The sequence below is a fragment of the Argentina silus genome, assembly GCF_951799395.1.
Source record: "Argentina silus genome assembly, chromosome: 5".
Taxonomy (NCBI): Eukaryota; Metazoa; Chordata; class Actinopteri; order Argentiniformes; family Argentinidae; genus Argentina; species Argentina silus.
This window is the reverse complement of record NC_139659.1, coordinates 18,414,310-18,428,991: the sequence shown is the minus strand read 5'-3', so window position 1 is coordinate 18,428,991 and position 14,682 is coordinate 18,414,310. Positions and strand designations below refer to the sequence as shown.

The following is a 14,682-nucleotide window of genomic DNA, read 5'->3' as shown; positions in this document are numbered from 1 at the left end:
ATTTCTTACATTTATCCAGTGGTCAAATTAGAAAATGATGACGCCAAAGAGGCAAGGTAAATCGCTACATGCTGAAATGGTACATTGCCATAAATGCCGTAATGCCACAACATTGTCGAAAAGCACACATTCATTTTACGGCAGCGACGGAGTTTTTGATTCGATAGCTACTGCCGTAAAGCAGTAGAGAAGACGCATGGGAAGGTATGTAAACGTGTGAACTGGTCCAGCTAGGAAAATAATGTTGAAATAATGTTTCTGGTCTTGGCATTGCTGTATTTTCATTGAAAATGTATATATCACATGTAGTGTATTATTGCACATAAAACCATATCTTCTTTAGAGTTCCCTCTGACCTGTGTTACTAGCTAGCTTGCTATTAGCGAAGCTACTGAATACATTGCTTCGTTATGGCACTCGGCACCAGGGTATAACTAACTATTATTCAAGTTGACACTAACGTTAATTCTGTCATATAGCTGTCATATAAGTGACAACAACTGTCTTAAGTATTTGTATCTTTCTTTCTGCTGAATAGTGAGTTATATTAACAATGGAGGACAAACCCCAAAAGAAAGCGTTTTCTCCTAAGGGTGGCAAGAAATTTACTCCTAAAGGAAAGGGCCCTCAATCAAAAGGTAGGTCACAATCTGACACGTTTGTTTTAAATGACAAGATAGTTGTGTTCATTTGAAATCTAAATCCAACATATCCTAACGAGTATGAGAACTTGTGTTTAGAATCCACAGGTAAACCATGGACCAAACCAGCCGGTAAACCGTTTAAAAGACCATTCAAGCCACACGTTGCAGAGAAGGGCAAGACGTTTGAGAAAACAGGAGGAAAAGGTGCTCCGCAGAAATTCAACAAAAAACCTACAGATGGAAAGTTCTCGCGGAAGAGAACATTTGTCCCAGGAAAGGGGAAAGGAGAAGCAGGTAAATGAATCAGCTTGATACTGTGTTGAACTGTCAAAAGTAAACAAGGTTTTACACCTTCCTTAATAGCATGCTGAAATATAGAAATATTTAGTGAGAGTGACATTAAACCTTCTGTGTATGAATGATCACACCCGTTGTGGGATACCTGCCTGGTAACTTTAAGTCTTGCATATCTTGACCACATAATGACATTTTAATGCACCTGTCCTGCAAACTCTTTCCACATAATGTGTATTACTGTATGTATAGTCGTTCTTGTCTCATTTCTGTTCATGTCATGTATGTGTAGTTTTCCACCATGCTGGAAACAAATTCCCAAAATAAAGGATCTTGTATCTTGTGTATTTGCACAGGTTCAGAGGCAAAGAAGCCCAAATGGGATGAATTCAAAAAGGAGAAGAAGGAGCTGAAGCAGAATCGCCAGCAGGAAGGAAGGAAGGAGAGTTACGTCATAGTGAACAGAGCCAAGCAAGTGTGGGAGATAGTCAGGAGGTAAACCAGCATACTCCTTTACTCCACTAGTGTGTCAATAACGTGTCAATTAGACATGGGAAAAATACATATTTGAAATGATTTCAAATATTTGGAAAAACTTGGTGTGCTTGATTTATCTTGCCTTGCAATATTCGTTTGCACTTCTCAGACTATTCCATTGATTCAATTCTGCCTGATAAGTTATATAAAACATACCCCAAGTTATTCAGATATTTGAAACCATTTCAAATACACATTTTGTCAGAGTCAGGTGTCAATAGAATGCTCATTATTGGGTGTAATGGATTTGATGAATACTTATAAAGCCCAGATGAATAGGATCTTGCATAAACCAGTTAAGCCATACATGTGAATTATGAAGGTTGTTGATTTTGCAAAGATGAGGAATAACAGTAGGATGAATAACATGGAACAGGAACTTGTTTCCTAAAAGGCAAAAGGCTATTGTTATCTTTCCTTCAGATTTAGTAATGCATCTCTCACTGACAGATTGATATCTGTTATCTTACTACATTATTTTTACGTGCAGGAAAGATTGTGACAAAGAGAAGAGAAACAAACTCATAACAGAGCTTCAGGAACTTGTCCGTGGCAAGATAAAAGCGGTAAGCTCTTTGTTTTTTATCTCCATGCACCAACCTCACCAAGTCAGTTTCCTGTATGTGCAAATATACTTGGCCAAATAAAAGAATTCTGATTCTGATACCGTTAGCATTCAAATATGTATGTATGCTCTTGTTGTTTTTTGATATCACTGAAAGGCAGCATGCTGCAGACGTGTCATTTGTACTGCAGAAGTCTGTCCATTGTAGATCTTAACAATGGACAAATGGAGAATGTAGTAAAGAATAGGACAGACAAGGAAAATTCACACACTGTCAATTCTCATTGTGAATGCCGAAAAACTATTGAACACAAAAGACGCAATTTACTTTGCAGTGCGAGACAACGAAACGTTCACATTAATCACGTTGAATCAAGTTTGTAGATGAAGATGAATAATTGATGGTCGTTTCTCCTCTTCCCTGTTCAGATAGCGTTTGCTCATGATTCTACCCGAGTGCTCCAGTGTTTCATCCAGTTTGGCAACGACAAGCAGAGACAAGAGGTTTTCGATGAACTCCGAGGTCAGTGGGTCTGGTCTGTTGTTCTCCTCTGTGGAGATGAGTCAGTCGTTTTTGTCACACGATGCACTGTATCTATAACAACAACATTATTCTGTTTCATAGAACACATGGTCGAGCTGAGTAAATCAAAGTACGCCCGAAATATTGTCAAGAAGTTTTTGATGTATGGGTAAGTGACTGAGCTGTTTACCTCCTTCCGTGCACACGCTTGTAATACATTACTAAGTATTCATAATCATAATGTATATGTGTATGGTTTAATCATTATGGGTATGATTTAACCATAATGTGTATGATCTTAAATGATTCAGCACTAATCCCTTGTGCTTGCCGCATATGAAACCTATTTATTAAAACTGAAAGTGGGGCTAAGACTTAACCCTGTGAAGTGCATCATCTGTGGTTTGATTTCCTTAATTGTTTAGGAGACCAACAGATGGAAATTAAGTCAATAGATCAGGGGATTATTTCCCAGAGACAGATTAAATCTAATCCTGGACTAAAATGCAATGTTCTGTTTCTGCGCGCGTTCCTTAGGAGCAAAGAGCAGGTGGGGGGTGTTATGACGGCCTTCAAGGGGCAGGTGAGACAGATGCTACGTCACTCGGAGGCTTCGTCGGTGGTGGAGTACGCCTACAACGACAAGGCCATCCTGGCCCAGAGGCTCATGCTCACAGAGGAGCTCTACGGAAACACATTCCAAGTCTTCAAGGTGAACACACACACACACACATACCTCTCTCTCTCTCTCTATATATATATATATATATATATATATATGCCATTTAGCTGACGCTTTTATCCAAAGCAACTTACATTGCAGTGAGTGCATACATTTCAGTATATATGGTCCCAGTAGGAATCAAACCCACAACCTAAGCGTTGTTGGCGCCATGCTCTACCAACTGAGCCACAGAGGACCACACCTCTCCCACTGTCGTACACTGTCGCGGTCTAGTTTGGTCTTGATATGTAACTGAATACAGTGGAAAGACATAAACCAGACTTGTGTTCAGGTCAATTGATGTTCATGTCTTTGTAGTACATGCTTCTGCATATGGATGGTTGATAATGTATGTGTGCCTCTCAGTCGACAGTGTGTCCTACACTGGAGAAGGTGCTGGAGAGTAACCCAGACAAGCTGAATAGTATCATGGATGAGATGAAGCAGATTCTTACGCCCATGGCTACAAAGTGAGGATTCAAAACACAAGCACACACGTACACACACCCTAACCATGCCCATACGGCATGAACAACCATGTATTTTTATGGAGAGCCTTTCAGACTGTACATATCTTCACTCTCATCACAGAAAAGCGGAAATATATATATTTTTAAGTCACATATTAACTAATGTCACTGTTCTCTCTCCCCTCAGAGAGGCTGTGATCAAGCATTCTCTGGTGCACAAAGTGTTTCTGGACTTCTTCCTTCACGCCCCAGCCAAACAGAGGACCGTAAGTACATCAGTCAATCAAGGTGTGAATGATTCAACAACGTTTAGCGATGGCGTGCGAACGACTGTACACCAGTCAGTCAAGGTGTGAATTCCTTTGAATGACCCCCCCACCCCGTCTCTGACACCGTTTGATGTTGCGACCCTGCAGGAGATGATTGAGTCGATAAGGGAGTCGGTGGTGTACATGGCCCACACCCACGACGGAGCCCGAGTCGCCATGCACTGCCTGTGGCAAGGAACCCCTAAGGTGAGCTCTGCACTCAAGTCTGATAATATAACACATATGTATCCACAGGGTGTGATAACATATTTAAAAAAATAAAATTGGATTATAGGAGGTTGCTCGCCATCTTCCAACGGATGTCTGTTTGTGCATGTTCTTATGTCGGTTGTGTGTAGGTGTGCATGTTTACTTATGTACTTTTATGTTCTATGTTTCAGGACAGAAAAGTTATCATTAAAACCATGAAGACATACATTGTTAAGTTTGCGACCGTAAGTAAAATGTATTGTCTTTTACAGTATTGAGTATAAGTATTTGTATGTATGCGAGTGTAGAAAATGACTGGTGAAATTGGCTGTGCTCCACAGGGAGAGTACGCTCACCTCGTCCTGCTGGCGGCGTTTGACTGCATAGACGACACCAAGCTAGTGAAGCAGGCCGTCCTATCGGTGAGTTGGTCTTGGCTGAGTGTGTCTGTGGCAGGAGGAACTGTGTGTGTGTGAGTGTTGCCTTGACTAGAGTAAACCTCTGACTATGTTTATGTTTTTACTCTCTGAGTGAAAGCTCTCTTTTCCTCGCATCCTCCTTCCTAGCTTCCTTCTCAAAATGCATCGGAGGAGAAGATCTAAGGGGAAGAACTTAGATCTTCTCCTCCATTGCTTTTTGACAAGGAAGGGAGGAGAGAAGATGCGAGGAATAGAGAAAAGACTATTGGTCTCCTATCTCTCCCTATCTTTCTGACTCTCTCTCCCTTTCTTTCTTTCGTCCCCCTCTCCTACGTCTCCCCCGTTTTCTGACTCTGAAGGAGGTCCTAGGCTCCCTGCCTGAGGTTGTCAATAATAAATTCGGTAAGAAGGTGATGGTCTACCTGCTGAACCCACGAGCCCCCGCCCACCTTCTACCAGAGCTCAGCCAGGTGTTGGCAAAGGGCGACGGGAACCCCCACAGGTGAGTCCTGCGACACCCCGGACCTGTCACTCAAGCTAGTCAAGAGCAAAAGCGATGGATGGGTGGGTGGATAGATGACTGGGTGGATGGATGGATGAGTGACTAGATTGGTAACCAGAAACCTCTCTCTCCACCTGCAGTAAGAAGGACGTGGCGATTCGTCGGCAGGAGCTCCTGGAGGCGGTGTCACCGCCCCTGCTGGAGCACCTGTGCGAACACGCCCAGGCAATGGTGATGGACAAGGCGTCCATCGTGGCGGTCACCGACATCCTAGGATCCGCCATCGGGGACCTGCGGCCCGCCATGGAGGCAGTGGCTGAGATGGCTGCCCTAGACTTCACCCCAGGGGGTGTGGAGGGACAGGTGAGGGAGACAGAGGGATGGGACGGTGAGGAGGGGGGAAGAGGGACAGGTGTGGAATGGGACAGGTGAGGAGGAGGATTGAGAAACAGGTTAGGGACCGGTGAAGAGGGGCAGGGGTTGTGGAGGGAAGGGGGACGGGGGCAACATTTCTCTATAACAATGTTATAGATGTCTGTTTGGTCTATTAGGATGATTTGAGAGTTTGTTTTGGTGCTCAGAGCACACCCAGTTTGGAAATCTGTTTGTTACTTTGCAAATATTTCTTGTTAAACACGACTTTTTATTTGTTCCCTGTTCTCCAGCTGCACATGTGTGAACACCCTGCTGGGCACCTGGTGCTCAAGTGGCTGATCGAACAAGACGCCAAGATGAAGGAGGCCGGGAGAGAAGGTAGGGCTGCTCCTGACACACACATGACCACGCTCCTATGACCGCACAGATAGAACCACATAAGTATCACCTCAACAGTGACTTAACAACAGTACTCTCAATGCATGTTTGTGACTTGACACTGTATCCTCCGGTGGTGGGGGTGACTGTATGTGGTGGGGGTGACTGTATGTGGTGGGGGTGACTGTATGTGGTGGTGGTGACTGTATGTGGTGGGGGAGACTGTATGTGGTGGTGGTGACTGTATGTGGTGGGGGAGACTGTATGTGGTGGGGGTGACTGTATGTGGTGGTGGTGACTGTATGTGGTGGGGGTTGATGGTGGTGGTGGAGGAGAATGTATGTGGTGGTGGTGGTGGAGGAGAATGTATGTGGTGGTGGTGGTGACTGTACGTCGGGGGGGCGGGTGGTGGTGGTGGTGGTGACTGTATGTGGAGGGGTGGTAGTGGTGGTGTTGACTGTATGTGGTGGTGGTGTTGACTGTATGTGGGGGTGGTGGTGGTGGTGTTGACTGTATGTGGTGATGTTGACTGTATAATGTGGTGATGGGTTCTATCATTTACAGTCGCATGTCACCGCCCCTAATTAGCGTGACAATTTTCATCAAAAACCCTTACGTGGGCTGTTTTGGGATTTTAGCTGCTAAGCTGATACATCAAAAATAGAGCAAACTTCGCCCGTTATTGGGAGTTGAGGCACAAAGTTTGCATGTTTAGAACACTGAGATTCTCAGCTTCTCAAGTCATCAGAACTTAAAATGTGTTTAGGTGCACAAGCGACTGAAAATGATGGATCAGGTCACATATGTGATGGTGTTGACTGGTAGTGACCGTATTTTGACCACGTCTCCACAGAGCGCTTCGCCAGGATCCTGGTAGACAACGTGGGGCTGGACAAGCTGAAGACTTGGGCTGCAGTCAACCGTGGCGCCATCGTGCTCTGCTGGTGAGTGTTTATGCTCTGTTATCACTGCTTGATCCAAGGGATTTGTGCGCAAGGGGCCAAAATGTGTTATTTTTATATAAATAGAACAATATCATTGAAATAGAGGGTATATTCGATTGGCTTATAATCAAAGTTTTGTTGTTTCCTGAAGATGTAATTTACACCCCTTGAGCACCAAACCCTTGTACTGGTCTGCGTGTCTGTTAAACGGCTGTTCCATCTAATAGCTACAGCTGACCAAAGCTGCCATGACTAAAGCAAACATACTGTGTTGTGTTCAGTACCTGGCAATTGGAGCCAAAACCCCAGCAGTAATAATAGAAGTGTGTATTCCGCCTCGCACACAAAATGTCCCACCATTGGGAAGAGCGGCCATTTGCTGAGATCTGTCTTCTCTCAACACAGTTACTGTCCTGTTTACTTCAGTGCCATGTCAAACAATAAGCTGTAAACAGATTTAAACTAAACACGTTTGTCTTGCTAATATAGGCGTCCATGGTCCTCTGCTTTAGAAATGTGCACCGTGACATCGAACTTCATAGAGCTGCGAAAATAGTCACTGAACCTAGAACAGGCTCAAAACAGGGTCTCTGGAGACTGAACACTTCAGGAATTCAAACCATTGCATTGAAGTGAACCAAAGGAATCTCTCTCTAGCCCAGACTATTCATTGCGAAGCTATTTGTCTTCATTATAGCACTTAAAGCTCCCTATCACTATAGATTTTCTGCTTGTCAAATCATTCTAGCTGTTTGTTAGTTTGCCAACGAGGTTCTGTGTTAAAGGGGAAATACACTGCTGTCAGCTAGGGGGTCTTCCAAGATGCCTGTCAAAATGTCTATACGTTCTCCTCATCCTTTGATGGCATGACGGATAGAGGAGGGGGCAGAAGGGCACAGCTGCCCATTGTGAAACAGCCGCAAGCACAGGATTACTCAGCCTACTCTGCTACTTTCCTTTTTTTTCCCCCTCATTCTTCCCTCTCCTTCCTTTTACTCCAGCCTCCTCCTATCCGTCCTTCTCCTCCCCTGTCTCCGTTGCTCCATCCCTTGTCTTCCCCTGTTATTGTCCTCTCCCATAATCTCACTAAGACTTTAAGCAGCGGCAGATTTATGAGTTATGGCTGTATTTTGATATCAAACAATTTGATTTCATTTTTTAAATGTTTAATCATTTTGTTTGTTTGTTGAGATCCTGTAAAATGTAACTTGATCAGTATGAGTTGAAATGCGGTTTACGAACTTATGAGAAATATAATGAATACATTAGTCAATTTGGGTCAGGTGTTACTTTTGAAAGTTCATTCTGCAAGTCTTGTTAATTATTTCTCAAATGTTGACCTGAATTCCTTCATGCATAATATATCATATGAAACAACCTCTTACATTATTAAACCACAGTCCTTAGATCTAGTGAACTTAAAATGTTAACAAATGAACTACATTCCTAAGCTTGCCCTTCTGTTCAATGAGGTCCAATTTTGGGGACCCTTTTTAACCCACAAGCGCCTTTTGAGACAAAAGTTATGTAAACCTATAGACCAATAGTTTGTTATCTTATAGGTTAAAGAAGAATTCATTTAACCATCTGTTTGTCTGTCCCCAGTCTGGTCAGCGGTGCAGATGAGACTGTGGCAGAGGAGATGAAGAAGGCGTTGAGGGCCATCACCTCTGACTTGCAGAAGATCCAGAACTGTAAAGGAGTGGAAGTTCTCCTGGAGAAACTGGCCTAATAGAGACATACTGTTGCCGCACGCTCACACAGTTCACCTTCTACTGTGACCTTTCACAGACCGTGTCATCACAGGTTTTCATTCAATCAGGTTTATCTGTAGGAGATTACTGAGCTGGGTTTATGTTGTTTTTTTCTGTGTAATTATCCATTTTGTCCACCACCGAGTTAAGTCATCACCACCCTGGTGAAAACCCTGCAATGTTCGTCAAACGGGGATGTTAGAGGAAGTTTATTCGTACTACGTTATTTGTCCACTGAATTCAGATGTCTGTTTGTTAAAGCTTTGGTGCAATGCAAAAGTAACAGAAATACCCTAGAGTTTTTGTAATATTTTGTAACTGTGATAATGATTTCAAGTTATACTAGCCATCAGAGGACAATTAATTAAACTAAAGAATGTTGTATGTAAACAATAAAAAATGCTATTGGTTGGTACACAATTGTTTTTGTCTGGAACTTGAGAACTGAGAATTTGTCAGTTAGCAGTATCCTTGTTGGTAAGTTATGTATAAAATGCTAATGTCAAACCCTAATTGTTAGGCGCATGCTGCATTCAAGTGCCCCTCTAAAATGAAACATTTTCACCAAGATTAAGAGTAGGATTTTGCGTAGAGCTCCTTATTTGCAAATTCTGAGACAGCTCTGAGTGGGGAAACTGAGATCTCAAAGTAATTGGAGTCGTCCAGTCGGAAATGTCCACGTTTCCTGTTTCCGAGGGGCAAGGATGTAGTGAGAGAAGATAAAATGGGTCAACCAGCTTAGCGTTAACGCTAATATATAAAAACGCAACTTTAACTTTTAGTTAAAGCTACACCTCGCTGTAACAAAACCACTAGTCATGACCTTTATACCACATTCAATCACAACTCTGAAGCCCTGTCTACTGGTGTGCCTCTTTCAAGGTCGCAGAAGCAGGCACAAGTGTTAGATTAATCTAGTGGGCCTGTCTTCTCACATTCCATTTGTCCTGATATACAGACCCAGTCAGCTGAGGAAGGTTTTTTTTATCCTTCCAGAAGCCTGGCATTCCTCTAATCACTTTGAGGGATTATCAATGCCTGCTTGGGTGATAGTTTACCACAATTTGGTCACATGTTACATGCACTACTGAGTATCGGTCGAGCTGTGCTGTGTTGTTTGTTGCGCTCATTTTGATAATACCTTCCTTCTTGAGTCCACACCAAATGCAAGGTTTGTAAGATGTTTTCAGACCTCAAAAGTGGGATAATGACGAGAGGTCGACATTACACCCCATATTGTGTAAATCCAGCCATATGCCGGTAACATGCCTCAACCCCACAGGAAGGATTAGAACAATAAAATCAGTAAATTAGACTGCTTCTATTTTGAATTAATTTGGGATTGAGGTGTAACTGGATATACACAACATGGCATGAGATGTGGATTAGGCCCCATTTGACCCCCCCAACTTTGATTTTGGAGTGAACTATCAGTTTAAACATTTAAAGATAAGTTAAAGGTACACTATGGAAGTTTAGTTGCTAATTGTTTACTTCAAATGTTTTGCTTGAGTGTTGACTGCATTGTCAAAAGTCAAAGTTCTTTATTGTCACATACTTGGTGAGCAGTGAGATACTTAGTTCACACAGGGCCTCAACAGTGTTATACACAGTATACAATAAAAGTCCTAAATGCTAAAATACACCCTCACTAAATACAATATAAATACAATACAAATGCTGGATATGACATAGTAACAATATACAGGGAGGTGGAAGTGGGCAGTGCAAAATAATATAAATATCTGTTGGTAGGTCAAAATATCCTATAGATATATCCGATAGCAGCAGTAGATAATAAGAGTCCAATGTGAAAAGTCAATGGCAACACCTTCCTCAGACACCTGTTGGTGTATATGTATTTGAGGGCAGGGAGTGTGGCTCCAGTGATGGACTGAGCAGTCTTCACCACCCTCTGTGGAGCCTTACGGTCCTGAGTGGTGCAATTGCCATACCAGGCAGTGATGCAGCCAGACAGCATGCTCTGTGTTGCACCTATAGAAGTTGGTGAGGATCTTTGGTGCAATGCCAAATTTCATCAGCCATTTGAGGAAGAAGAGATGCTGGTGTGCCTTCTTGATGACTGAGTCGATGTGTAGGGACCATTTCATTTCATATCAATACATTTCCTACCTCATTAAACCATACAATCCATGGTGTTACAAACTTTGGCAAAATAACCTTATTTGCTCATGGGCATATGGAGCTGTGCCCCTTTTTGTCCAATGATGTAAAATATTTCTGACTATTTAGGGGACCACTTTTGGCTCAAGAGCACTCCCAGATGCAAATATCTGTAGTATATAAGTATATAATGTATCTTTAAAACTGAAGACAGTTTCTTTGTGTTGTTGGTGAACCTTGTAGCCAATAATAGGCTGATGTTTTCATATCAAGCTGAGAATAGCTTAAGCTTCTGTAGAGTACTTCTGCGGTTTTCCACACACACATTAGAGAACACAAGAAGTGACCTAGTCTTTTTAATCTTCTACGCACAGAAACATGGTGTCGCTCAATCGCAAGCTGCTTCTATATTCATAAATCGGCTTTGGGAAGGTTCAGTCTTCCACAGATGCCCATTCACGGGGGAGGGGCGGAGTAGATAACCTGGACTCATTCATCCAGATGTTGCATCTTGAACGTATTATCTCAGGCTGTTCGCTGTTCAGCAGTGGATTATGTCTTAGTTTAGATGACATGGCAGTGGTGAGTGGAGAAGGGCTGATGCACTTTGCTATAGTATAACTTAGCAAAAAAAATGCATTCACTTTTTTTCAGTTTCATATATGCCTTATTCACCTTTGACAATTCACAATAATTGGCAGTCCCTTGTTTGGAACTAAATAAAGCATGAAGGTAACAGACCGTAGTCAAATAAGTATGTCAGATGCTCTTATCCAAGTAAGAGAATAGCTTGGTGAACCTGAATTGAATTTGAAACCGGTCTACAGCAACAGTAAGCAGAGCCCCCCCATTGGACTTTGGACCCTCACTTAGTAGAAATCATTTCATGTGCAAACAGTATCGGTAATTGAATGGAGGTTCTCCCATTAAGCACGTGATGCCACGATCAAAGTCTTGACGGAGCTTCATTGGCAGTGGGCTGGCAGCACGCCAGCTTCCTGGCCGCCCTCTTAGCGAAGCGCACCTTGCCGCGAGCCTTGACGGTAGATGTGTACTCGTTGGACTTCAGCTTGGTATAGTAGTCTGAGAATTTATTGTACAGGATGGAGATTGGCATGCCATTCAGAATGATCCCAAAGGAGAGGCAGGCAAAAGCAAAGATTCTGCCCAGGATGGTCTCTGGAAACATGTCCCCGTAACCCACAGTTGAGATGCTCACCTGAAGGGGAAAGGAAAAAGAACAGTTGTGTTGTCAGTAAAAATTCCCTCTCTGAAGTAGCTGTCAATGGGACAATCAAATGAAGCTAAATCCTGGACAGGGTGAAGGTAGAGATCAGTGTCGGGAGAGGAAAAGGAGGGGGAGACTGGGGGCAAAGACCAGAGAGAAAGACCTGGGAGAGGTCAGGGAAAGAGGGAAGGAAAGACCAGGGAGATGGAGGCCTGGAAGATGGGGAGGGATCGACAGGAAGAGACTGGAGAGAGTATAGGAAGATGGTGGGTGAGATTGGGGGGAGAAGCCAAGGAGATACTGGGTGAGAGGCCAGGGAGAGAGGAGAAACTGTTCTTTTTAATTTAATGTACTGACATTACATTACTACAATCAACATATATGATATTACTTCCAGCAAGTACCAGTTGTGTTAACTATTGCCATGGCAATGTAAACAAATGTTTTTCATGCCAATTAAGCCTGTTGAATTCAATTGACTGGAGAGAGAGTCAAGGGAGAGACTAGGAAGGAGAGAGAGGATAGAGGGAGAGATTGCCTGGGAGAGGCTAAGGAGATGACTGAGAGGGAGAGGCTGGGGAGGAAGGCCAGAGAGAAGAACATGGGAGTGTCCTGGCAGCGACAGAAAGGTCAACAAAAAAGGGAGGGAGACTCCAGTCTGAGGCTAGGCAGAAGGAGGGAGAGACCAGGGAATGTAAAACGTTGTATTGAAAGCATTAATCTAGGAAAGTGTGAGTGATGCATGGAGTTGTCCGGGCTATTTTCACTCGCTGGTCAGAGGTCTTCTTGAGGCACTGTTGAATGACATTACATATTTAAGGCACTAGGTTGGCCCATAGACAATGGGTGTCGGATCAGACATGATCCATCTCCATGTCTTTGTCTATAGCTCCTGCATAGAGTTATTATCAGCCATTTTGAGCCCATTAAAAAATGGCCATTTAACATAATGTAGCACATTACATAACAAACTATGAATTGAGGCATTATAAGAAATCATACACGTCTATGATAAGTTATAATGCATAATACATGCTAAGTAAAGTGTAAGCGACCAAATACACACAGCTATATAGACTCACCGCAGCCCACCACCAGGCGTGGGGAATGCTGGTGAAGTTGGTCCGGGGCATGTCATGCTCCACTGTGTACACCATGGCCGAGAAGGCGAAGATGCCCATGGCGATGAAAAGCAAGAGGCAGCCCACCTGCTGGTAGCACTGGCGCAGCGTGAAGCCGAACGCCCGCAGGCCCGTGGAGTGGCGCGCCAGCTTCAGGATGCGGAAGATCCTCATCAGGCGCATGATCCTTAGCACCTGGCCCACCTTGCCCACCCGCCCCACTGTCTCGAGTTCGCTGCCGTGCTTCCCGTAGTCTTCGTTCTCGAAGCACTCCAGGAAGATCTGGAGGTAGAACGGTAGGATGGCGATGAGGTCCACGCCGTTAAGGACACTCCTGGCGAAGTGGCGCAGGTCTGGCGTGGAGACCAGACGGAGGAGAAACTCCATGGTGAAGAAGGCGATGCAGAAGGTCTCCACATGCTCGCCATGCGTCTTCCCGCTCAGCTGGCCCGTGGGCATCTTGTACTGCATCTCCTCCACCGTGTTGAGCGTCATGGCCACCAGCGACACCAGAACAAAGAAGCTGGAGGCCGTCGCCATCAGCTTGGCGGTGACTGAGGAGAACGGCATCTCCATCAGGTTCCAGATGCCGTAGCGCACATGGCCAAACGCCATGTCCTGGAACAGGTCCTCATTTTCCTCCATCACCACCTCGGCCTCCAGCTCTCGCTGGATCTTCAGCTGGTCGTTCAGTTCGTCCTGCCGCTCCTCAAAGGAGATGCGACAGCAGCGGTGGGTGTTCTTGATCCTCACCCCCCAGTAGTTGATCTCCTCCAGAAAGCTGCGCGGGCACAGCTCGTCTTTAATCCACAGGACACCGGTCCGGTAGAAATTGAAGACGTTGTGGAAGACGTCCGGGTCGCGGTCAAAGAAGAACTCATTGTTCTGGACGATATAGTCGTCGCACAGGGCCAGCTTCTTGTTGTGGTCCGTGTAGGTGGCCAATCGGCCAATCCTGGTCTTGGGGTATTTGGCAGCCACCCTATAGGACATCTGGTAGATCTTCCCGCCTACATTGATGTTGAGCATGTAGTTCTTGGAAGCCGGCATTTTGGATAGGGAGGCCAGCATTTTGAACGGGGAGGCCAGCTTACAGGTCGGGGAGGCCAGCCTACTGGATGGAGAGGCCAGCATTGTGGACAGGGAGGACAGCATTGTGGACGGGGAGGCCAGCATTCTGGATGGGGAATCCAGCATTCTGGATGGTGAGGCCAGCATACTGGATGGGGAGGCCAGCATTCTTTCATCTTCCACGTCTTCATATTCAGCATATATGTTGTAGATATCGCGGCTGAGCTCCTGCATTGAGTTCCATGGTTTGACCAAGTTGTTGGTGTCGAAGGGAAGCTCATCCTCTTCTGCGTCTTTGAAGGTGGGGGTGCCCCCCCCAACTTTGTAGTTGGGGAAGAGGCTCTGGCGTCTGTCTTTGAGCTTGAGCATGCTGAAGGTTTGTGTGTGTGTGTGTGTGTGTGTGTGTGTGTGTGTGTGTGTGTGTGTGTGTGTGTGTGTGTGTGTGTGTGTGAAAGCTCTGGGCCCGAGTCGGACGCGGCGGCTCACAGAGT

General features: G+C 44.6%; 2 protein-coding genes across 2 annotated transcripts; one reads left to right on the top strand and one right to left on the bottom strand.

Annotated features, from left to right (window-relative positions):
* The first annotated feature begins 189 nt into the window (after positions 1–189).
* pum3 (pumilio RNA-binding family member 3) lies at positions 190–9,067 on the top strand. The gene is made up of 18 exons (XM_083670882.1): positions 190–204; positions 539–638; positions 741–938; positions 1,295–1,433; positions 1,966–2,041; positions 2,470–2,563; positions 2,666–2,732; positions 3,101–3,275; positions 3,654–3,757; positions 3,945–4,023; positions 4,174–4,272; positions 4,467–4,520; positions 4,617–4,697; positions 5,054–5,196; positions 5,337–5,559; positions 5,862–5,949; positions 6,803–6,893; positions 8,499–9,067. The coding sequence occupies exons 2-18, from the start codon at positions 554–556 to the stop codon at positions 8,623–8,625; spliced, it is 1,923 nt and encodes a 640-aa protein (XP_083527008.1). The 5' UTR covers positions 190–204; positions 539–553; the 3' UTR covers positions 8,626–9,067.
* Positions 9,068–11,717: 2,650 nt separating this feature from the next.
* On the bottom strand, positions 11,718–14,560 carry kcnv2a (potassium channel, subfamily V, member 2a; the record flags this gene model as incomplete). The annotated part of the gene is made up of 3 exons (XM_083670784.1): positions 11,718–11,990; positions 13,082–14,206; positions 14,375–14,560. 3 exons carry the CDS (start codon positions 14,558–14,560, stop codon positions 11,718–11,720), a joined length of 1,584 nt encoding a protein of 527 aa, XP_083526910.1.
* Positions 14,561–14,682: the final 122 nt, after the last annotated feature.

Coding starts and splice junctions, on each gene's coding strand:
- pum3 (XM_083670882.1), top strand. CDS start 554: ATGGAGGACAAACCCCAAAAGAAAGCGTTTTCTCCTAAGGGTGGCAAG. Junction 4,521..4,616: donor ACATTGTTAAGTTTGCGACC/GTAAGTAAAATG, acceptor TGTGCTCCACAG/GGAGAGTACGCTCACCTCGT. Junction 5,197..5,336: donor GGCGACGGGAACCCCCACAG/GTGAGTCCTGCG, acceptor CTCCACCTGCAG/TAAGAAGGACGTGGCGATTC.